This window comes from Liolophura sinensis, chromosome 9, assembly GCF_032854445.1.
Source record: "Liolophura sinensis isolate JHLJ2023 chromosome 9, CUHK_Ljap_v2, whole genome shotgun sequence".
NCBI lineage: Eukaryota > Metazoa > Mollusca > Polyplacophora > Chitonida > Chitonidae > Liolophura > Liolophura sinensis.
In genome coordinates, this window is record NC_088303.1 from 12,959,424 (window position 1) to 12,985,277 (window position 25,854).

General features: G+C 40.3%; 1 protein-coding gene across 2 annotated transcripts; it reads right to left on the reverse strand.

Annotated features, from left to right (window-relative positions):
- Positions 1-14,764: 14,764 nt before the first annotated feature.
- On the reverse strand, positions 14,765-25,633 carry LOC135474888 (tubulin polymerization-promoting protein family member 3-like). 2 transcript variants are annotated; one of them, XM_064754550.1, is made up of 4 exons: positions 25,202-25,633; positions 16,976-17,215; positions 16,176-16,302; positions 14,765-15,371 (listed from the first exon to the last, which is right to left on the reverse strand). In XM_064754550.1, exons 2-4 carry the CDS (start codon positions 17,176-17,178, stop codon positions 15,015-15,017), a joined length of 687 nt encoding a protein of 228 aa, XP_064610620.1. In that variant the 5' UTR covers positions 17,179-17,215; positions 25,202-25,633; the 3' UTR covers positions 14,765-15,014. The 2 variants fall into 2 exon arrangements, with proteins under 2 accessions (XP_064610620.1, XP_064610621.1); XM_064754551.1 differs by lacking the exon at positions 25,202-25,633 and adding an exon at positions 22,876-22,990.
- Between the last annotated feature and the right edge of the window lie 221 nt (positions 25,634-25,854).

The window sequence follows — 25,854 nt, forward strand, 5'->3', positions numbered from 1 at the left end:
ACTGAAGCTGGCGAAGCTACATGTATCGTGGCAGAAGGTAGAGAAGCTATCATGGTAGAAAATAGTGAAGTTATCACGGTAAAAGTTAATGAAGCTATCATGGTAAAAGGTAGTGAAGCTATCTTGCTGGAAGTTAATGAAGCCATCCTTATGTCTACTATAAATCTCACCCTGACATATCCTGTCAATCAGCATGTCCTGAAGCGCTGGTAGCATGTCATAATTGAACAGCGTCAATAGGTTATTCCTCACGGGTTTTGACACAACAGAACGTAGTTGATCGTAATCGATTCCTCGGCCAATTCCAATGACGATTAACGCAATATTTTCAGATCTCGCGAGACTCGCTTCAAAGCTGGGATCATCTATGGAAATGCCATCTGTTATGATGACAGCTATTTGCGTCACTTCTGGTCGACCGCCATTTCTCTGGTTGAAAACATCCTTGACAGATGAAATAGTATCCGGTAAATTTGACGTCCCTCCCGCTACTTGGATTCTAGAGAGGGAAGCTTTCAATGACGACAGAGATGGGGTCAGTTGTGAATCAATGGAGACTTTGTCATCAAAACTGATAAGTCCTGCCCTTACATGTTCCTGCCCAAGGTTTAGTTGTTGTAAAATGTAAAGCACCATGTCCTTCGTCGTTTCCAAGTCTTTCGGTTCCACACTCCCAGATACATCGAGAGCGAAAACAAGGTCATACTTATTGGAGCAGCCTGGAAAACAAAAACCTTTCGATTTCGTATCCGAATGACATGAGAAAATATCAAAATCTGTAAGAAAAACGGCTCACTCAATAGTAAACACTCTTTCTTATTAAACATGCCACCATAATGCTGGCTGCCGTAGTATAAATGAAATATTCTTGAATGTGGCGTAAAACACAAATGCAATAAATAAATAAATAAATCATAAAATATGTTATTTTGTTAATGTAAGTCGAGTGTTAAATGATCCAACATAAGTAAATAATGACATGTTTAACATTACAACTATAGGAGGTCAAAAGATGCAGGAATACTGCCATGATTTCACAGACGTCAACCTTGCCTCAATTTCCATTCACGAATTCGTAACACCGTCACGTGATCATAGAGCTTGCATCACTCACTGTAGATGATTGCATACATTCATTTTTACCACTGTTTGTTGGCACAGGTAAAACCAAATAATTACCATGGTCCATTCCACAGTCGGGTAACACTTAATACTTACCCTGACCAATTTCATACATCCATTTTCCATGTTCACCGATGTTTGTTGGCCCGGGTGGCACTAAATCGCGTATGGCACTGAAATCTGAAAGCTGTAGGTAAACAAAATTAGCAATTTATTATGATCTATTATTTTACTCTTGATTTTGATTCATTAAGACACACTGTGTATGTGATTCAACTGAATAGGTTCTCGTGACATCGAGGGTAGCAGGGTTTTGTCTTCCACTGAAGATGGCAAAAATATGTTACCTGCTAATAAAATCATGACAAATTAAAGTGAACGAAACCCACAAGATCTCTGACTACATTGTCAAAATAGAGGTTTACGGAAATGAAAGTCTGAATTTGAATAGCATCTTCTTTGCGAAATCGCAACTTTTATCTTCATTCCCTACACATTGTTGATAGAATTGGTGACTCTCCCCATTTCCCGCGAACACTTACCCCTGCATCCGAGGACAGGTAGCCTGTTCCTCGACACGTGACAGTTCCGTCGTAGTTCAGCAGATAATACGTGTACGTGCCGTCAGTGGTCAAAGCGGCCTGGAACGTGGCCAACGAGGACTAGCAGAACATGAAGAAGTCTGTCATTAGGTGAGCGGAATAAACTGCGTAAGTACCAATAACGATTTCTTCATGACAAGACAACTGCTGCAAAGCCGACAGTCTGATAGTATATATCATCCATCTAAACAAGATTGCGGGGATCTCTCATAATTTCTGAATCTTAAGAAAGCTGCGATCAATGTAGGCTCCCCATGGGAATATCACGAACGAATATGTCAACTTCTCAGTTACAAAGTTTCACCTCTGGTCACCATGGTAACGTACATGTATGAAATATGCTCAAGTAACATTAGCATCGGGTGTTTTATGGGTCGTGTGGGTTGTAAGCCAAACTCACCCGTTCTCTTTGACCGCGCACAGCTAATTCCTGGATGTACGTTGCATCAGAGGCGTTAACACAGGCTGCTTCAGTTGGCTGAAAACAAGTCCATAAAGTTGTATACATGATTGTGTCAAATGCTCACAGGGAATTTTAATCATGGCATGTCACAGCAGTCAGTTCCCAAAACATTTGTGAATTCCAACCATGTGAGGCCTTCTGACGTCAGTGTAAATCACGAAACAGCGCAAAGCTTGCATGCATGCTCAAGCTATTTGAAGATTATCGTGCCTTAGAATAGTGCGCCTTAATTGAGGATGTTGTGTATTCTTTTAGAATACTGTAATACTGCTTGGCCTATTCGGAATAACATAACTTATCAGCTTGGAAAAAGCTCTCAACAGGCATACTGTTACAATACTGGATATTCTAATTGGTATTATTATGACAAAAAACGGGGTTGGCGCTACGACCTTCACATTGAAAACCTTCGGGATGTAAACTAACCATAAAACATCAACATTACGTTAAGGATGTCATTCTGCAGTATCTTTAAAATATCCCATTCCCTGAAGCTGCCCAATCAACACGATCAGACGATCATTTCGGAAGAAAACGTCAAGTTTTAACGAGAAATTCTGCTTGTATAAAAACGTTCTTACCTGTAAAGCATCTTTAGTTGTATTGATAACAGCGGTCGTCTGCAAAGAAAGAAAGAGCTCAATATTCGTCAGACATTGATCTCTGAACCCACCTTTTAAAAAAATTTCAGGCGGATCTGTTGCGCTCAAAACAAAAAGACTAAAAATGAGAATAATCTTGACCTTAGTATTCTTTCAAATGTGGTATAGCAAAACGTTAGTGTGGCATTCTTTTGGGTGTAAATCACATTGACAACACAGAAGAGGGGTTTAACCTTACTGTTTCTTGTGTTGCTGGTGTAAATCACATTGACAACACAGAAGAGGGTTCTAGCCTTTCTGGTTCTTGTGTTGTTGGTGTAAATCACATTGACAACACAGAATAAGGGTTTAACCTTACTGGTTCTTGTGTTGTTGGTGTAAATCACATTGACAACACAGAAGAGGGTTCTAGCCTTTCTGGTTCTTGTGTTGTTGGGTGTAAATCACATTGACAACACAGAAGAGGGGTTTACCCTTAATGGTTCTTGTGTTGTTGGGTGTAATTCACACCGACAAGACAAGACAGAACAGTGGGATAACTTACTGGTTCTTGTGTTGTCGGGAGTAAGTCACACAACCAAGATAGAACAGCTGGGTAATCTTACTGGTTCTTGTGTTCTCTGGAGTAAGTCAAACTCAGAAAACAGAACAACTGGATAACCTTACTGGCTCTGGTATTGTCGGGAGTAAGTCACACTCACAAGATAGAACAGCTGGATAACCTTAATGGTTCTTGGGCTGTCGGGAGTAAGTTACACTGACGACAGGGATAACCTTACCGGTTCTTGTGTTGTCGAAATGTCTTCACAAATGCGAACGTCTGTACGGAGCAGCTGAAATGAAATTGTAGTTCATCTTTGAAAAGGTCCTGTCTCTTTATACCGTCTTCACATATTTTTTCTTCATATGTATAATATGCTATGATATTTATAGAGATCACAAATGGAGACTAAACTAGCAAATACGGACCAACAAGAGAGTAATATTTAGAGGAAATAAATACACATTTAGCATTCGACGATACTTCACTAATGGAAAACTTATTTGTCTGGTTAAAGCTAGAGTACACTTAAAATGTGGGTGTTTTAGGAAATATTTTTGTTGCGACTTAAGATTTTATTTTTTTCTAAAATAGGATCGATTTGGATGGCATATGTGCGACTTGAGTTTCTGAAAAGTAGCGGAGAAATGTCCTCGCAAGTCCTTGCTTCCATCCAGGTGTTAAATCGGGTGAAGGTTTATACAACACAGGTAAGTTAAAATAGATGCATTTGTCAAGATACGCCAAGATGAGGTACACATCCTAGTATAGACTTATTTTTGTATTCAGCAGTTAGCAAACTATCTACGGCAGAACTGAAGATACAAGTAAATAAAAATAATGCGTAAGCGGCAAATGTGTATCCTCTTAGGCACTTATCATCCAAATTATGCCTGTCTCACAAAGTCTCATAATGAACAGTGTGAACAGTTCTTTCCTTTATTTATGACGTCATCAGAATCACCTCAGACATTTACCTGCTGAGAAGTTATGACATCATCGTCTTCTTGGTTATGTATCCTTATTTGGAACCAAGTGATGACCATGGCCCATGTAGGACTAAAGGCCTGCTGGGAAGGAAAGTACTTGATGACCTCGCTGGCTGTCGAGTTCAGGAGATCAGGGTCGCTTGTTTGTCGATAGTACACATCTCCTTCTGTGAATTCACTGACGCCATTTTGTACCACCATTAGTTTCCAGTACTTCAAATCATTCCCTTCTATGGTTCTGAATTTTAAATAACCTTTTGTAGAAACCTACAAGACAAGATTTTCACAGTGGTGCAAATCATGATCGTCAAAGATGTGAATGAAAATGATTTAAATGCATGCACAAATATATCCTGTATAGTTGAGTAGTTATTCAGTGATTTGGTGGTCGTCGCATAACCAAATGGTGCCTCGGCTTTTGCCGTATACTAGTACTATATGTGTTTATAGTGCCAGAACTACTCGGCCGCCAACGTTTGTAAGGAAACTGGTGAGCGGTGCGATAAACATGGGAGGCTACTTGTGACTCCGCCGTCAACGTTTGTCCGGAAACTGCTGAGCGATGCACTAAACATGACTGGCTACTTGTGACTCGGCCGCTAGCTTTTGTCAGGAAACTTGGGAGCGGTGCGCTAAACATGGGAGGCAACTTGTGACTCGGCCGCCAACGTTTGTCAGGAAACTTGGGAGCGGTGCGCTAAACATGGGAGGCAACTTGTGTCTGGGCCGCCAACGTTTGTCAGGAAACTGGTAAACCACTGATGCTGAAATCGATAACCGTATGTTCAATGATGATCAATTGAACTGAATATGATCAATTATAGTCGCATTTCTTATGTAATACAGGTGGAATTTTTCAGACCATAAAGTAATTATCATGCAAGCACAACTAGGTGTCAAAAATCTGAACATAGGGCATTGTGCCATCAGCAGAAACACATCTGGGGGACACATGGAGGAATATTGTGTACTTTTTTGAATACTATTATATACTACATTTTGTATATTTCATGAATTCTTTTTGTTATTTCATGGTATAGGTAGCTCTAAGATTACAACAAAGAGTATGAAACACAGATTGCAGTCAGTTTGTGTACACATCTATTAATTGGGTTCCATTTCTGTGTTCTGAACCATCTTTCCTAAATCCTGACAGTTGGGGATCAACGAATCAAGATTAGATATAATACAGATTTTTTGTTATAAAGGAAATGAGGCGATAAGGCGGGCAAAGTCTTTTTAATAAATGGATAATATTAAACAGATAAATTCATTTAACTGGTTCCAAAAATACATGTGCATACAATGCAAACATGTAAACACTATCTTGTCTGCTGAGCCTATGTTCAGTTTGGGGTCAGCCGATGATTCACAACTAAGGTAGACACATTGATCGTGTTTAGTCGGACACACACCGTTTCAGTGATGGGCCAATTTCTCGCCTGCTTTGTGCATGGTGGTCTGAATGTCATTGCTAGTGTGGCTGTTTGTCTTCGTAATTAGCTTGTAAAATCTACACCAGTCCCTCAACACTAATAAACTCATGCTGAATTGTTTTAGCTTCACATTTTTACCTCCAACTTACCCGAACCCTGTCGTACGCTCTACCCCTAATGGAGACTCCAGGTATTATAGAGATCCTCTCGTTGGTAGATTCTAGTCTGGTGGACGGAATTTCTTTATCTCCGTTTTCCGGTCCAAATGGGTAAAAATCCAACAAGGGCGTGAGTTGAATGGTGGGGAATAGACAGCAGAGGTGCAACGCCAGTAAAAGAAACATTTTCTAGTCTAAATTCCTCAGGAGTTTCGGTCTCCAGTGTCAAGTTTATGTTTTATACATGTACACCTTAGTTTGTGTAGTGCTTTGCGTGGTGGCCAACAAACAGTACAACCCAGTAATCGTATAGTTGGGTGTGCGTGGGTTTGTTGGGGTGGGTCGTTGAGAGTATAAGCGGAATCTGTGCACACAAGTTTGTACTAAAGTAAAGGTTTACGGATTAGAGATTTCGGTCACAAACCTGATTAACTGGGCATATGACGTCATTAATCTTGTCCAGGGATAGCCAAGTAATCCTTTAATCTGAACGAAGCTTACAGCTTTGCAGTACATGACCCGTGGGCCTAAGAGACGCCGGTGACACACGTCAGAACAAACAATGGCCCAGTCACCAGGGAGAAATCTTTCAAAATCTCTTCTCGCCAAGGGGAAATGAACTTCAATTATTCTTATTTGAGACATAAGCTGGAGTAAATCACCCAAACTATGAGTTGATCAATGTTAAAATCTGCATCCATAGGCATACAAGTATGGACAAAACATAATTGTACCTTTCAATGTTCATAAGAATGTGTGTGGCTAAGTAAAATCACAAAGAATAACGGTATTTTGGAATATTTTTGATTTTTCTTTATTATTGTTTTATATTTTGCTTTTACATGTTACAAAACAGGTTATCCAACAGGCGTAATCTTCAAAACGTTCTCCGTTTTACATCTGCATGTCTGACTCCTTCCGGTTAAGCTTGGGCACTTGTGACATAAGTTTCTGTTCCACGAACCTCTCGGCAGTTGACTTGGTTTTCAGTCGTTTTGATCGACGCGCCAGACGCTGCTCAACAGTGGGGATGGCGTACGGGGTCTCCTTCCGGTCATCACGGGCTTGCTGCTTCTTACTGGCCTTTGACATAATGAATACATACAACATGATGTGCTGTACAGCAGCAATAATATAACAACCCATATAAAATTTATGAACGTGTTACAAGTGAAACAGAAGACTACAACTGGGGGAGACCAGCTTGTCTTAATTAAGATTAGGCTACTCGTTTGTGCTAATCCAACTTCAGGCGATTTGTATTTGGGTGTGTTTTCCCACGGAAGGAATATTATCCAAATTGGGTATCGTATTAAAATCAAATAGCAAATAGTGGCTTATAGAATGTACAGTAAATAAATGTAAAATTCATGCTTTCAGAAGGATGAAAATCTCCAACTCATTCTGAAGGACCTATTGACACCAATCACAGAGTGCTGAACAACCCGACTGGGAAACTGAAGAGTAGCATCCTCACCAATCCCTATCCCCCCCCCCCACCCCCCTTACCATTCCCTTACCTCCAGATCGACCTGTGCGGTTTGGGCATTCTTCAACACACTTCCCGACCTCACCAACACCGGTACATACATGTAGAACGACATTCTGATGAGCTACTCGCCGACGGAGAGAAATCACATGCTGCAAGGAAAGGAGCAAACACAAACATTTTGAATTGTCATTAAAGATGCATGTAACTGACTGATATTGTCTGAGGCTGACTTTTTCTGACTGTGGCTGACTGTTCTGATCTCCCTGACTGACTGATGCCAACTCTGAATGAGGTTGGCTGATTTTAAATGTGACTGACAGTTGTGATCTCCCTGACTGACTGATACCAACTCTGACTGAGGCTGGCTGATTTTGAATGTGACTGACTGTTCTGATCTCTTTGACTGACGGATACCAACTCTGACTGAGGCTGGCTGATTTTAAATGTGACTGACAGTTGTGATCTCCCTGACTGACTGATACCAACTCTGACTGAGGCTGGCTGATTTTGAATGTGACTGACTGTTCTGATCTCCCTGACTGACTGATGCCAACTCTGACTGCGGTTGGCTGATTTTAAATGTGACTGACAGCTGTGATCTCCCTGACTGACTGATACCAACTCTGACTGAGGCTGGCTGATTTTGATTGTGACTAACTGTTCTGATTTCCTTGACTGACTAATACCAACTCTGACTGAGGTTGGCTGATTTTGAATGTGACTGACTGTTCTGATCTCTCTGACTGACTGGTACCAACTCTGACTGAGGCTGGTTGATTTTGAATGTGACTAACTGTTCTGATCTCCCTGACTGACTGATACCAACTCTGACTGAGGCTGGCTGATTTTGAATGCTACTAACTATTCTGATCTCCTTGACTGACTAATACCAACTCTGACTGAGGCTGACTGGTTTTGAATGTGACTGACTGTTTTGGTCTCCCAGATAGACTGATACCAACTCTGACTGAGACTGACTGATTTTGACGTGGCTGACAGTTCTGGTCTCACTGGTTGACTGGTACTATGACTGGTTCTAACTGATTTGGACTGTGACTGACTGTTAATGATCTCCCTGATTGACTGTGACTGACTGTTAATGGTCTCCCTGATTGACTGTGACTGACTGTTAACGGTCTCTCCGACCTACTGGTACTAACTTTGACCGAGGCTGACTGATTTTGACTTAGTCTGATTGCTCTGGTCTATATGGCTGATTGGTCTATATGGTTGATTGGGCTCTAACTTATCTATATGTGTTTCTCTTATCTCTTATCTGATTTAAACGCGTGGACCTCTGTGGCTGAGATGGTTAGCGCTCCAGCGCGGCACAATGATCCAGGAGCCTCTCACCGCGGTTGCTGTGAGTTTAAGTCCAGCTCATGCTGGTTTCCTCTCCAACTGCGGATGGTCACGGGTTTCCCCTTGGCTCTGCCCGGTTTCTTTCCACCATGATGCTGATCGCTGTACGTCATATAAGTGAAATATTCTTGAGTACGGCGTTAAACGTCAGTCAAATCAGATGACTCAAACAGGCAAGGGGAGGTAATTTGGTCTTTGTATTTCCCAACACTGTATGATCTGACGTACGCGTGCGTTTACTTACTTATGTTATCTTCACGGAAATAAAGCAGGCTTACACATCAGTCCCTTCCACAGGTTGTCTGGCCGCAATATCGCAATTCAGCATTTGATGGGAGCTGATTCAGTGAAAGCGCAAGTGCATATCGGCCATACGTGGTCCAACTGTCGGTATAGGCCTTCCTTACTTATATGTACTCAACTCTGTGTTTACGCTATGCGATCTGCTTTCATAGATTGTTGAGATGAACATGACCTCTGCCGTCTTCAGCTCTTTGTTGTCAATTTATTATGTATTGCTTAGGATGAGGATGAATTCCTACATATGCTCACAGTGTGCACCAGTGTATTCTTGTGGATTTACGTGGCTATGACCAAATCCTGTAGATTTATACAGTCTGTAAAACTGTCGCGCGTATGAATATAGCACAGAGGTATAGGGTATTTTGGTTTATATAGTCGCTATTTTTTACGGCAGAGATTTTTCTGCTGACGTCGCTGGTCATGCACACCTTTTTATTCGGAGTGAGTACTTGCCAATTGCCTGTCTGAGCATGTGCGCTAGTTTCTCTATAAATAGAATGAACATATGATCTAAAGCTCTGAATGTGTGGCCTAAACTATACTAACACTGATCTGGAAAGTGTCAATAATTATTAAAGCCCTCCCCGCCTTCAGACGGACTGTCACCCCACTCAACCCTTACTGGAATGTCCCCTCTCTCAGCCCCAATAACAGTCAGTTTAGATGAACTGGGATAGATGTATAGTGCATTGCTCCGCATGGGAGTTGTGTTAATAAAAGTAATAGAATGAATGAATGAGTGAATGAATAAGTGAATGAATGAGTGAATGAATGAATGAATGAATGAGTGAATGAATGAGTGAATGAATGAGATTTCACTCCACGTTGCCAACACGTCAGCCATATCTTGGCGATCCATTGTGGAAAGTGCTTAAGAGCTATACGTATAAGCCACCTCATCATTTCCTTTGTGTTATTATTCCTGAGTATAGTGTAAAACACCAATCAAATAAATAAATAAATAAATAAATAAATAAATCCTTTGAGTTATACGTAGAAGCCTTTTGTTACTAACTCATCATTTCCTTGGCGATATACGTATAAACCTTTTGCTACCAGCTCACCATTCCTTGATGGTATACGTATAAGCCTTTTGTTACCAGCTCACCATTCCTTGGTGGTATACGTATAAGCCTTTTGCTACCAGCTCACCATTCCTTGATGGTATACGTATAAGCCTTTTGCTACCAGCTCACCATTCCTTGATGGCATACGTACAAGTCTTTTGTTACCAACTTATCATTTCCTTGGCGGTATACGTATTTATTTTGTTATCAACTCATCATTTCCTGTTATACGTGTAAGTCTTTTGTTACCAACTCATCATTTCCATGGTGTTAAACCTGTTATCCCTTTGTCACCAACACATCATTTCCTTGGTTTTTATGCTAATTTTAAAAATATAAACGAGCTAGGTTTATCCGCTGAAGAGAGAAAGCATACATACATGATTATTGACAAATCGTAACAATTCCAACATATTGAATACAAAATAAAATTTATTACACCCTCTAAATACATGACCCTCACGTACCCATTGTATATTTTTCGACTGAAATATTTCTATCATCAATGTAAATTTAACGTCTATATAGGCAGATTCTGACAATCATTTCAAAGACAACTCTCCATTCATACTTTTTAGACCTAATACTCATTTTTATTTCGAAATATGACCCAAAAGCCTCTCACCAATGCGGTCGCTGTGAGTTCAAGTCCAGCTCAGCCTGTCTTCCTCTCCGGCCGTACGTGGGAAGGCCTGCAGCAACCTGCGGATGGTCGTGGGTTTCCCCTGGGCTCTGCCCGGTTTCCTCCCACCATAATGCTGGCCGCCGTCGTATAAGTGAAATACTCTTGAATACGGCGTGAAAAATTTCGAAATTATATTCGGTTACCCACTGCCAGAAGTTAAATCGTTTATATATGCACATGACTTTCTTATTTCCCGTTTACAACTTACGTAAGTTTCAGACATGGTCCAGCTTAGCGTTATAGTCTTATAGACAATGTAAACTACTTTGTTAAGTATAGGCTTACTTAATAGCTATTTGACACACTGGCTTTAAAAATTGGTTTCCCGAGAAATCCGATGCCATATCGATATCATTTTGTGTGTCTTTTGTAATTCTGGTCAGAAACGAAGACATAGCGTTGTAAAGAGATCAAACATGTTGACATAGTTGAAATTCAGATCATCTTTGTTACAAGTGAAACACTAGTCTCTTCATGAGCAAGGCTGAATACCAAGACCGTTGTACCCGTGCAGAACATACGTTTCTTATGTTGGAAAGATGTTACGAAATTCTTAATTATTGGAATTAACGGTTGTACCATTTCCTCTCCATTCTGCTGATTAATTTTACCCTCTTCCAGCGAATGATAGGGTCTACATCAATAATACCCAGAGCTGAACTACCACGGCATGGGTAGCGAAAGGTATTCAGGCTTGGGGCTTAACGCTTTTGGGGAAGGTGACGCGTTCACTAAACCCGTGTGACCACCTTCACTGAACTCACGTGACCAACATTGCTGGCGTGATGAAGTTAAGTAACTGTCTTTACTGGCCTGATATAGTTTCATGACCACATTAATAGACATGGGGAGACCTCGGGATCAAACCCGGGTCGGGTCATATAGTTATGTGACTGTTTTTTTTTTTCTCACATGATATAGTTACGTTACTGTCTTCACCGGCGTGATATAGTTACACGATGGTCTCTACCGTCGTCATATATTTATGGGACTGTCTTTACTGGCGAGCTATAGTTTCGTGACTCTTTTAACTGCTGTGATATAAATTTAGTTATGTGTCTTCACTAGAATGATATCGTTTCGCGAGTTTCTTTACTTTGTGATCTAGCTATGTGACCGCCTTTACTGGCGTGACAAATTTAGTCAAGGAAACCACATAAAATATACCAATACATATATCTACAGGAACTTTTATTGTCAACACAATTTATTACAAGGGTACAAAAAATAAATATTCTAACAAACACCTATTTAAATAGTCGTGATTTGGAAATGCCAATAACATATAGATCCTTTATACGGTTGGAAATATTGACACAATTATGTAAACAGTCTGATGTAAATCTGGAGTAAGACATGGTTTGGTTATTCATGTGCGAGGAAGTTGTAAAGTTTCTACGTTGCATTTTAACATAGCACTCAATGTTTTCAATAATTGTATGTTTTAAACAGCTGAACATTCCACAAATAAAAACAATGGGGAACGACTGTTCGGTTTGGAGTTCTAAAATTGGAAGATAAAAATGTTGGTAAATGTGAAACCGTGCCATTAGAAAAAGCAATATATAAAAACATTAATTAATAACATAAAAATAGAATATAAGAATGTTTCTAAAATCCCCTTTAACCTGAATAAGACAGATACAGGAAACATAACTATCTACATGGATATATTGCGATCAAAAAGTGTATATCAGTGTGTACTTTGAGGAATGCTAGAATGCTAGAAGTTAAAATCCAAAGAAAAAATCACGAAGCGTTAAAAATAATTTTTTTCTTCAATAAGTAAGTTTGGAATATTGTAAGCAGCCTTAACAATAAAAGAAAATATTGGAGATTATATTTGTTCGCTACAATATTACATCATAATTACGATCAATTATTAAAACATAACACCTAAGAAATGTGGAGAGTTTGGTCCGCTGAGATCTCGGGGTAGTTCTCTTACCTTCCAGATTGAAAACAAAGCAGAAAAACAGGAAAAGAATCTGAGAGTATCTTATATCTGAGTTAAGCAACGTTTATAATAGCGATCACCCAATATATGGTGAAGACAATTTGTTACAGGTTGGTAACATTAAACATTACGAGAAAATTTCCGAATGGAAGGAAGTTAGTTTAAAATTTACAACTTTAAAAATTATATCAGCAGATTTTCCGAGGTATACTATTCTTACATCAATGTATTATTACTTTATTGATAGTAGAAATAGGGAAGATTTGCACTCGTATTCCAGCTTTAAAAGGCACTATAATAAATCTCAAAAGAAAATAATCTCATAGCTTTTTGGATCAAATTATTAATTGTATGGTTCTTAACAATACAACTGGACAGAATGTTTGATTCAATTAAGGACGTTGTATATATGGGTCAAGGGCGCGGTGTATATGGGTCAAGGGCACGGTGTATATGAGTTAAGAACGCGGTATATATGGTTCAAGGGTCAAGGACTCAGCAGGCCTATATTACGGCTCATTGACTCTGTAAGGTCAATTAGCAGGCAATTTACAGACACGAAGTCAATGGGAACACTTCTCCATACAAAAAGGTTGAATTCTCGTCTGCGTTACGGCTATCTATAGGCCTACTCATGGTTTTTGACAGCAATAAACCCGTTCACTTACTTTTGACTAATGACAAACGTTTTTATTTTACTCTGCGCTCAAGCTTATCCGAAATTCAAACAACCATGATTGACCAATAAGGAGGCTGAAGTGTAGGTCTCCTGATAAGGTAATTTAAATGAAAACATGTCATAAAATATGTTTTACCTATCAATATTAGCACAATGCTAAAGAAATGTGGACTATAGTCTATTTTCGCCACTTCTGCCTATGATATCACGACACACGCCACAGTATCCTACACCTATGGTAGCATTATGTTTCAGAATAATACATAGATCTAAAACAGATAAGCTGATAACATATTAAACAGGTATCGTATATGAACTGTAGAACTTTAAAGATGAGAAACAACCCAAGGGGAGCGTTAAAAGCAAACCTTAGTGGAAAACAACACGACGAGGATGTAGCACAGCTAAAACATACAGCAACTTTGCTAATATCTTATGGTTCACTACCTCGGGGACTTCAACATATCAGCAGGAATTTACACACCGAAGGTACGTGCAAAAGGAAACAGTTAGTCCGGAAAACAAGGCTCAGCTATAATGTTATTACTAACTTTCAATTATACATGTAGACTAATGCAAAAAGTCGGTCCCACCGCGGTTCAACGCACACGGCCAAATATTTTTTGTCAGAATTTGTTTGTACAAAGGGCGCTGCCTTGAATCAAAAACAGTATTTCCCTAACAGATGTTCCGACGATCTAGCCTATAAATTTGATACATTAACACTGACGAGTGCCTTGGACTTTGTCAACAACGCAATTGAGTTCACATCAACACCAGCGAAAATCACACGTTCACTAATACAAATAAAACATAGTACTCTACAATCATTTCATATACCTATATGCCTAATAATTTATCTATATAACTATGACAAACACAGTGTTATTTATTCATGTATCTATTTACCAGCCGAAAATACCACATGTAGGCTACGCGTAAAACGCATTAAAACACTAGGGTGATTTATATATAAAGCATATCCGAGGTACACATTACTCTAATTGCTCACGTGGTGTCGGAGTGACCTTTAGCGAATGTAGCTTAAGGCCAGACCAGGAGCACATACCAGACTATGGAATCCGACAGCCACGTGATCTGCCAAGCAGGTATACGTATACATTTCCTGGCAGGTGTTTGGATGAGGAATGGTGTAAAAATGGGGGGGGGGGAGGGGGGGGAAGAAATGGAAAATGTTCGGAAAATGTAAACTTTAGTGTTCTCTCTTCACCTTAGATACCCAATATAAATTTTCTTAGAGAGTTCATGCATCAATTCACTTTTTTTGTACCGCAAATTCGACATCAAACTTGTTTTTGCCAGCCGATGCATTGTGCAATTCCCACTCTGGTGTTACTGTGCATGGAAATATTTCAGGAATTTTTTGATAAATCGCCTCATAGCCGAAACTTTAACAGTTTCATAACAGGAAAAGGGACATGCATGCAAACTAAATTTTCTGAAAACATTATTTAAAACATTGGCACAAATATAATATTTTGTACATGGCAGCAGTGATACACGATACATATCTGGTCACGAAACTCTCGCAATTTTCAGCGTACCCAACAGGCGGCAAGATGACTAAATCTGGAGGTATATATGGTAGTTGTAGGTTTCCAAGGTCGTACATGTTTGCAGAGATCCCACCACAGGACTGCCCCAGCCATTGACAGTCGGCTGTGTAGATGATGATGGTGATGATGTCCTACTGAGTCTCCGACGTATCTTCCTGCTTTTTGTCGTAGGTCCCCTTCTCCTTGTAGCCAGTAAACATAACCGGACTGTTCGGGCCTGTCCATGCGGCCGTCAATGCCTTTCCCCTTACCACTGTCATCAAACCTCTCTTTGTGAGACCCAGTGTACTTCGACGAGTCCGTCAAATGGTCCACCACATCTTTTCGGGCAGTTTTCTGATAAAACAACAATATACATATATATAATTTTTTCCCTTTTGTGTTTTATGACTAATTAAAAGTCATACCATTATAACACGGTTTATGGGTTTGAGGAAATTAAAAGTCGGGAAATTGGCTGGAATTTAGTGCCACGGTAGCTTGATAGCCCTTGCAATCTTATACATCGTAAACGCCGCGTAAAATTTTTTTTTTCAAATCTGTTTTTGATAGAGGTAAGTGAGTCAGTCGTTACACAAAGAGGTCATGACACAAAAGAAGTCATGTATTTAAACTATAACGGTAGCCTACCTGACAGCCAATACGGATATCTGACAACCCGGTTAGGCCTATGTATATGTTAAGTGCGCAGTCTAATTGACAACAGATATGGTTTTCTCACAAAGCGGCTATGTAAATATACGTAATCTTCTTAACAACAGATACGCTCACATCACAAAAAATTTATTTATTTATTTATTTGATTGGTGTTATACGCCGCACCCGAGAATATTTCACTTATACGACGGCGCCCAGCAATATGGTTGACGCAAACCGAACAGAGCCCGGGGCAAACCCACAACCATCCGCAGGTTGCTGACAGACCTACCCACATACGGCCGGTGAGGAAGCCAGCATGAACCGGACCTCACACAGAGGCTATGTATTTAAGTACTTTGTCTTCTTGACAACAGATTCGCTCACCTCACAAAGAGGCTATGTATTTAAGTACTTTGTCTTCTTGACAACGAATACTTTTCTGTATTCACCTGACATTGGTGAGATTGCCGACTGCTGATGTCCAGCAAACTAATCGCTTACCGTCGTGCCTTGTGTTGAAGGTCCGGCAACTTTTGTAATTTTTTCCGAGATCTGCTCGACTGTCTGACCTCCCTTCTTCTTAGACAGCTCATCCAGTAATTTTTTGAATTCGTCAAAGTTAATTTCTCTGCAAAGAGTTGAACAATTGTAACTGAAGCAAACTTGCATTATTACACAATGACATATGGTGACGCATTTTTACAGAAAAGGTGAATTATGAAAACGGAGTTCGAGATTAAAAAAATTAAGAAACAATGACTTTCTATATACTCATTATTATTCTTTTTGGCCAGGTAAAAAAGGAAGGGTTTAAATTTTACAATGAGGCGCCAGCAGCCATAATACAATATGTGATTATGGCCTATAGAACTATACCAGACGAGACAGTGATATATTGGATTAAAGATGATAAATTTTGAGGACAGGGTTTGTGTCGTACTAATATCATGGTTATTTAATAAAAAGGACATACACCTATTTTAAATAACGATGGGCCCAACAAAGAGGGAGTCTTGTTTTTGGTAAATTTGCTAAACTAAAACCTCAGGAGTTTATAGTAAACAAATGCACTACAAAATAACTGAATTACTTAAATCAGAATCTACAAACAAAGAACGACTTAGGCCCACTTTGAAGTAAGCAGTTACAATGCATGGGTACTACATTACGGGTCTGACCACAAAACGTCAGGTGGGAATGAACAATAGACAAAGCAGGTGAAGCAAGAATTGCTTTAGCAAGAAAAGGTTAGGCCATTACTCATATTCTGTTTAAAATGATTAAATTGTTATTTCCCTTACTTTTGCGTCTTTTGTTTGACCTTACTAAAGGCGATATCTACGTCGGCACTGGTATATTTAGAGCCTGGGCCTGTGGTGACTTTTGCCTCTCTCAACATTTTGTTGCACGCTGAAGTTGTCATCGTAGTTTTAGTGGGATTTCCAAAGCGGCAGTACTTGTCGAACTGGCTCTTGAGGGTCACTCCTCCTCCTTCTGCACTCATGATTGTTTTCCCTTACACGGGTTAAACCAGCTAACAGCTGAAATAGACAGAAATTTTCACAGACCACATTTATTTATTTGATTCGTGTTTAAGGCCGTATTCTAGTATATTTCACTTATACGACCGCGGCATTATGGTGGTAGAAAACCGGTCAGAGCCTGGGGGAAAACCACGATCATCCGTAGGTTGCTGGATGATCTGCCCATGTGCGGCAAGAGAAGAGTAAGTGAATGATTGCTTGGGGTTTAACGTCGTACTTAACAATTTTTCAGTCATATGACGACGAAGGAATCCTTAGAGTGAATGTAATGTGCCTCCTTGTTGCAGGACGGATTTCCACCGCTCTTTCATCTAGAGCTGCTTCACTGAGATGCCTCAACGAAGGCAAGTAAGGCGCCCCGCCCGAGCCATTATACTGATACGGGTCAACGGATTGACCCTGGATCTACCGCTCCCAAAGCGGTCGCTCTAGGCAAGAGAGGAATCCACCATGTTGCATATACGAAGGTAACTGTAATAGTGAAGTGTTTCAGCGTTGTAAATATCTATGATCTAAGCCCAATCATCGCCACGGGTTATGTTGTAGAGATATACTGAAGATCCTATCTGTTCCTTGACATGATAATGTTTGCCAAATTCAACATTAAGTCGGCCACCTTGTAAAGAATCGAACATATTTTATTTATAAACACCAAACATGACATCCAGTCCACAAAATATATGCACACCTTTATGTTGACGTCTCTCAGTTACATCACACTGACACTTCTATGTTGACCCCCACCAATTACAGTGCACTGACACCTTTGTGTTGACATCCTTCGAGCACAGTACATTGACATCTTTATGTTGGCTCCCCTCCAATCACAGTACAATGACAACTTTATGCTGACAACTTTATGCCACACCCAATCACAGTACATCGAAACCTCGAAGTTGACATCTTTCAAGCACAGTACATTATCACCTTTATGTTGACGCCCCCCCCCCCCCCTCAATACAGTACATTAAACCTTTATGGTTACGTCCCCCTATTGCGGTTCCTCAATATCTTTATATTGACACCCCCTCCAATCAAAATATATTAACACCTTTATGTTGAAGTTCCCTAATCACAGTCCAATGACACCTTTATGTGTCCCCCCACCACAGAGTTCTAACACCATTATCTTGACGCCAAAACAATCACTGTACATTCGCACTTTTGTGTTGACGCCTCCTTCACCAGTGTACATTGACTAATATTCAATAATAAATATTATTTCATTTTTTCCGCGTCAAAAAAACCGTGCCTTCAAAGACAACAGATGGGACAGACTGTGGATAAGACAATAGGCTGAGTTGTATGAATGAATGGAATCATCAGTGCCATTCTACTGACATTGACTTTGCCGATTTTATTTAGCCTGGATCCTTGTAGTGTAATCACATCTCTGCTTCTCTCATTGGCCGCACGCGTCAGGTGCAATAATGAACTTGACCCGAGTTCGTAAGTAGGTCAGGTGCGTCCGGGGTTTCCGCGGGAGCGCTCTTCTCTCCCACAGGACAAGACCGAAATCGGCACGAGCACTGATGAGGAAAGACAGCGATCGATTTTTGTCTCATCCAAGCTTGATCGTGTCGTATGCAACCTCTGTGGTAACTAGCCGCGCGGGCGGTATGTGGACTCCACAGATTAACGTGAGTATGGCCTGTGTGCAAGATGAGATGTGAGTTCAGCTAGCGTTCACAACAACCAGAGATCAGCTAGCGTTCACAACAACCAGAGATCAGCTAGCGTTCACCACAACTAGCAATCAGCTTGTGTTCACAACAACCAGAAATTCGCTTGTGTTCACAACAACCAGAGATCAGCTAGCTTTCACCACAACTAGCAATCAGCTTGTGTTCACAACAACCAGAGTTCAGCTAGTGTTCACAAGAACCAGAGATCAGCTAGCGTTCACAAGAACCAGAGATCAGCTAGCTTTCACCACAACTAGCAATCAGCTTGTGTTCACAAGAACCAGAGTTCAGCTAGTGTTCACAAGAACCAGAGATCAGCTAGTGTTCATAAGAACCAGAGATCAGCTAGCGTTCACAACAACCAGAGATCAACTAGCGTTCACAACAACCAGAGATCAGCTAGCGTTCACAACAACCAGAGTTCAGCTAGTGTTCACAACAACCAGAGATCAACTAGCGTTCACAACAACCAGAGATCAGCTAGCTTTCACCACAACTAGCAATCAGCTTGTGTTCACAACAACCAGAAATTCGCTTGTGTTCACAACAACCAGAGTTCAGCTAGTGTTCACAACAACCAGAGTTCAGCTAGTGTTCACAACAACCAGAGATCAGCTAGCGTTCACAACAACCAGAGATCAACTAGCGTTCACAACAACCAGAGATCAGCTAGCGTTCACAACAACCAGAGTTCAGCTAGTGTTCACAACAACCAGAGTTCAGCTAGTGTTCACAACAACCAGAGTTCACCTAGTGTTCAAAAAATTCACAGTTTAGCTAGTCTTCACAACGACTAGAGTACAGCTAGTGTTCACAACAACCAGAGTTCAGCTAGTGTTCACAACAACCAGAGTTCAGCTAGTGTTCACAAGAACCAGAGATCAACTAGCGTTCACAACAACCAGAGATCAGCTAGTGTTCACAACAACCAGAGTTCAGCTAGTGTTCACAACAACCAGAGTTCACCTAGTGTTCACAAAATTCACAGTTTAGCTAGTCTTCACAACAACTAGAGTACAGCTAGTTTTCACAACAACCAGAGTTCAGCTAGTGTTCACAAGACCAGAGATCAGCTAGCGTTCACAACAACCAGAGATCAACTAGCGTTCACAACAACCAGAGATCAGCTAGCTTTCACCACAACTAGCGATCAGCTTGTGTTCACAACAACCAGAAATTCGCTTGTGTTCACAACAACCAGAGTTCAGCTAGTGTTCACAACAACCAGAGTTCACCTAGTGTTCACAAAATTCACAGTTTAGCTAGTCTTCACAACAACTAGAGTACAGCTAGTGTTCACTACAACCAGAGTTCAGCTAGTGTTCGCAACAACCAGAGTACAGCTAGTGTCAACCACAACATACTTGTATACCTACTACATATCAGATCAGTATTTAAACGAAAATATTTTTCATTTCTTGTATTATACCATGTAGACAGGTGTAAGCGTTCTGAACCTGATTGCTGCCATTTGCTGTAGCGTATCATATACACACGTGTACTCGTTCTGCACCTCACTTGTGGCATACAGTTGTTGTAGTGTAACAAGTAGACACGTGTATGGGTTCTGCACCTCATTAACAGTGACATTGTTGTAATGTATCAAGTAAACACGTGTTTGCGTTCTACACCTCATTAATGGTGACATTGTTGCAGCATATCAAGTATACACGTGTGTGGGTTCTGCACCTCATTAATGGTGACATTGTTGTAGTGTATCAAGGAGACATGTGCACGCGTTCTGTATCTCATTAGTGACATTTGCTGCAGTCTAGCACTGAAGTAGGCACATGTATGCGATCTGTACCTCATTAGTGACAGTTATTGCAGTGTATCAAATAGACATGTGTACATGTATGCGCTCTGTACCTCATTGGTGACAATTGTTGCAGTGTATCAAATAGATACGTGTATGCCTTCTTTACCTCATTAGTGACAGTTGTTGCAGTGTATCAAATAGACACGTGTATGTCTTCTTTACCTCATTAGTGACAGTTGTTAAAGTGTATCAACTAGACACGTGTATGCCTTCTTTACATCATTAGTGACAGTTGTTAAAGTGTATCAGCTAGACACGTGTATGCCTTCTTTACATCATTAGTGACAGTTGTTAAAGTGTATCAGCTAGACAAGTGCATGCCTTCTTTACCTCATTAGTGACAGTTGTTGCAGTGTATCAAATAGACACGTGTATGTCTTCTTTACCTTATTAGTGACAGTTGTGAAAGTGTATCAACTAGACACGTGTATGCCTTCTTTACCTCATCAGTGACAGTTGTTAAAGTGTATCACCTAGACACGTGCATGCATTCTACACCTCATTAGTGACAGTTGTTAAAGTGTATCATATAGACACGTATGATTCATGAGCACACGAGATCCACACTCCATAAGCCGTATTTGTTGTAGTGTGTGATGTTGTTAAGTACACGAGATCCACACCTCAGTAGTGGTATTTGTTGTAGTGTGTGATGGTGATGAGTACACGAGATCCACACTCCAGAAGTGGCCTTTGTTGTAGTGTGTGATGTTGATAATTAATTGCTGATAACATGAGATAGTGGTATTTAGCAACGCCTCATTAACCTATATTCCCATGCTCTAAATGTCCAAATCAGCACGTCAATGTGTACGCCACACGCCATATAAAATGCCATTTGTACAAGGTTCTCATATGGACGAGAAATGGCATGGTGATCAGCGAAATATCATGGCCAACCATGAACAATGGGATGGTAGATTGTTTTACCGTTGCTACCAACGGCTTTGCCCATGTTCTGAACTATGTTACATATACATGTGTGTATGTTACGGTTTGTACGGAGTTTCTATCGTATCTTGAACAGTATATACAGTAAGATATAGATGTGAACTAAATAAATACTATCCGCAGTGATACACCATCAACTTTTGACTGCCCGGTACTGTATACACGGTACTATACGGCACTAAGCAGAAACGTGTCGGCCTATTGATAAACCACAAAGTCTTCTCTGCTCAATACCGTACGGCACGGTATTCACTATACGTCACTGTATTCACTGTACGGCACTGTATTCACTGTACGGCACTGTATAAAGGTGTAGACCTACTAATACACACTACACGCGATAGATGTAAACAGTTGACAACGAATAAGTTGTTGCTAACATGTGCTTCGTGCGTTACGTGGGGACGCGGTATATGTAAAGGTGTATATACGCAGCTGACACGCAGTACATGTGCTGATAATGAATGAAACGCCCACTGTCCGAAATGCCATTTTGACATGAAAATAATGTGTATTAATCTAAACACGGTTTGATATTTTTTGTTTCGATAGCAGGACATTAACAATTGACTTGTTATACCTTTAAGCAATAGTTGACACCCGGTATTTTGTGTATGCCGTAAATGCTTCTATCACATGAAGTAGCGTGACATGTTTATTTTCTTCCTCTTCGAAATCCTTTACATTGATTTTGTTACATTTGGTTGTTGGTTTCATTTGGCTGATAGTTACATTTGACTTTTGGTTCCATTTGGCTGGTTACATTTAGATGTTGGTTCCATTTGACTGTTACATCTAACAGATGGCCCCATTTTGCCATAGATATGGTGGCAACTTCACGACTTCGTAAGGCAGATATCATTTTTATCCCTAGACAAGTGTCGCTTCTACATTCCTTGAGTTTGTCTGCATGTTACCATGGACATATGATCATTATGTTTAGGTATGAATGTCCTGCTATCGAAACAAAAAATATCAAACCGTGTTTAGATTAATACACATTATTTCCATGTCAAAATGGCATTTCGGACAGTGGGTGTTTCATTCATTATCAGCACATGTAGCATCAGATATAATGTAGGCCTTGTAGACCTGCACACGTCGAGCTTTGTCAACAAATCGTGCTATTCCTCAATTTGCATCGCTCCGTGAAACGGCACGTGTGCATAACGGTGAACAGGAAATCACCGATAATTACTTACAGTCCACATCGCTCTCTTGATTCGAATTATGCAAAGCATACTCGTTCTTGTGTATCAACGTTCCATAAATGTTCATCACAAGCTGATGTGGATATCCCAACCCTGAAGCACCGCGCTGCACGAAAAGCTGGCACAGTTTCACATAGAAATCGATACGCCTGGGGAATACATCCGCAGAATGAAAATAGGCCCAAACCAATGCACTCAATTAAGTCGGTGGAGAGACACACAGTAAGTGTGTCTCTGTTGTGGTAGGCTGTTGAGTAACATATATAAAATCTATTTTCCAGAACTGTTCTGCCATAGGGAAAATGTTTACATATTTAGGTCACCGAAAATTCCATCCAATCCATTATTATCCAATGAAATATTTAATTTACTAACGCATTATAAAGTATATTTATCAATCGAGATGTGCCGTTCACGTGTCTTCCTCGATGTGCACTTTGTGAACCAGTCATGCAATAATGTTATAAAATAAAAATCTCAATGAGTTTGTGAGCCCCTCATGTAATAGTGTTATGAACTACAGGTGTGGGTGTATACTTTGCCAATCAGTCATGTAATAATGTTATAAAATACCGGCCCTGATGTATACTTTGCCAATCAGTCATGTAATAATGTGATAAAATACGGGCCTTGATGTATACTTTGCCAATCAGTCATATAATAATGTTATAAAATACGGGCCCTGATGTATACTTTGCCAATCAGTCATGTAATAATGTTATAAAATACCGGCCCTGATGTATACTTTGCCAATCAGTCATGTAATAATGTGATAAAATACGGGCCTTGATGTATACTTTGCCAATCAGTCATGTAATAATGTGATAAAATACGGGCCTTGATGTATACTTTGCCAATCAGTCATGTAATAATGTTATAAAATACCGGCCCTGATGTATACTTTGCCAATCAGTAATGTAATAATGTTATAAAATACGGATCTTGATTTATACTTTGCCAACAAGTCCTGTAATAATGCATACGGGTCTTGATGTATACTTTGCCAACACGTCATGTAACAATCTCGTAAAATTCAGGTATTGATGAGTACTTTGTCAACTAGTCATGTAATAATGTTATAAATGATTTACAGGCGGTGAGTCACTTTGAGAGTCAGTTAGTCATCTTACAAAGAAACTTTGCCACACTAGACTAGTGCAGCTGTTAGGGCCAAAGAGCGAAGATGCTGATTTGAACTCCAGGTGTTTTGTATAAACTGACGAAGTGTCGGTTTCAGCATGCTCGCATGCACATCGTTTAACGGTGAATCAAACGCAAGTCTGGTAACACCAAATATCACGTTTTTAACCGACCGTGATACCGCACAAAACACTGTCCTCTTGGATGAAGGTAGAGGAAATATGTATTCGATACGGCTTCACAAAGGGTCGTGCTTAGGTAAACACCTATATCTAACTATATATATATATATATATATATATATATATATATATATATATATATATATATATATATATATATATATATATGCCTACGAATACAAGGCGACACGGGATACGTGCCCAGATATACATGTATATAAGAAATGCATTTATATCTAGGTCACACGATGTAATTCCATGGCAATCGGTATATACCATGTACGTTAATGTACGGTGTGAGCCGGATATATACATACAACTAGGCGACAACTGGGTGTGTTAGAATATTCGAGTTTACTATGCTGTACAGCTTATACATGCAGGCCTACTCGCGCTGAGCAGAGGTCGCTAACAGCTCTACCCAATGGGGTTATCATAGAGATGCACGAGCATTGGTTGTAATCGTGTAAATACATCAATGCATGGAGGGGGTAATTTTTTAAAATATATAATATTATAAATACATATACCTCCAATTCTCCCCCTAAACTGACCAAAATACCAGGTAGCAATTTTACGCAGTTTGGTAGGATATGACTGAACCTACCGTTATTGAAATACAACTATAATTATATATATGTAATATATCCCACAAAAGTTAGACTCATAACTTACGCATAACTGCGTACTGACGCCCAGCTGACTAGGTATGACGTGCACTTCGAGTTTGTCTGTTTCTCTGTAACGTCAGTTTATAATCGGTTGTTTACCCCTACTCCCACCTCCACCTTTCACCCTCTTCCCCGACCCCATGATCGGACGTCCCTATGATGTGCACTCTTACTTGCTACTCTTACTTTGTGAAACACGCCCACATGCTTACTTCTGTCATACCACTGACATTCAGCAACCACCAAAATGATCTGGTAACATAGAATTGCAGAGTAAAAGTGTGACAACAATATATCCACTACATACGATGGGAAAGTACTTACAGTCGGGTATTCGTGGATTAGCGGGCTGGATTCACCCTGTACTCCCGATTTACGAGAGAGAAGACTGAACAATGTCGTTTCCCAGCGATATCAGAATTCAGCGTGGAGTGATGTGTGTGTGAGATGAGACAGCCTCTGTGGCTCTACCAAGGGTGTTTCCTCGCAGTATCAACCACTTTCACTGCCCAGGCAGTTCACCACGCAGGGTAGGCAGTTATACAGGATGCCTTCCTTTTCTCATACAGCACAAAGCGCTGTTAATATTATGCCTGAATAAGAAGAAAGCATATAAAAGCAGCCAACGATTGTCAAAAACACGCTTGACTAGAATTTCTACTGTGACTCTATTTTGCTGTGTGATCCACACGTACAGAGCGTAAACCCGATGTCACAGATATGGGTGAAGATTTTCCCGTATGTGCACATCTGATGTCAAAGGGATGCACAGTTAGGCCACAGTGGTGAAAAGGCGAGCACTGCGCGCGCTTGCTGTTCACAGACCAGTCCCACCCGCCAATCATCGCTCGGCTCACTGACGTCATATTTGCCCATATATTTACCGAGGCCCATCGAAGCTACCCGCGTGGAGAGAAATGACCGCAAAATATCGATCAATATACCCTCATCATATAGCCACGCCCTTCGCTCGGTGA

What these genes read in the sequence shown, in the direction of transcription:
- LOC135474888 (XM_064754550.1), bottom strand. Translation starts at nt 17,178, where the DNA reads ATGAGTGCAGAAGGAGGAGGAGTGACCCTCAAGAGCCAGTTCGACAAG. An exon ending in GTCAAACAAAAGACGCAAAA is followed by an intron (nt 16,303 to 16,975) that starts GTAAGGGAAATA and finishes AACTCTTTGCAG; the next exon opens with AGAAATTAACTTTGACGAAT. An exon ending in CTTCAACACAAGGCACGACG is followed by an intron (nt 15,372 to 16,175) that starts GTAAGCGATTAG and finishes TTGTTTTATCAG; the next exon opens with AAAACTGCCCGAAAAGATGT.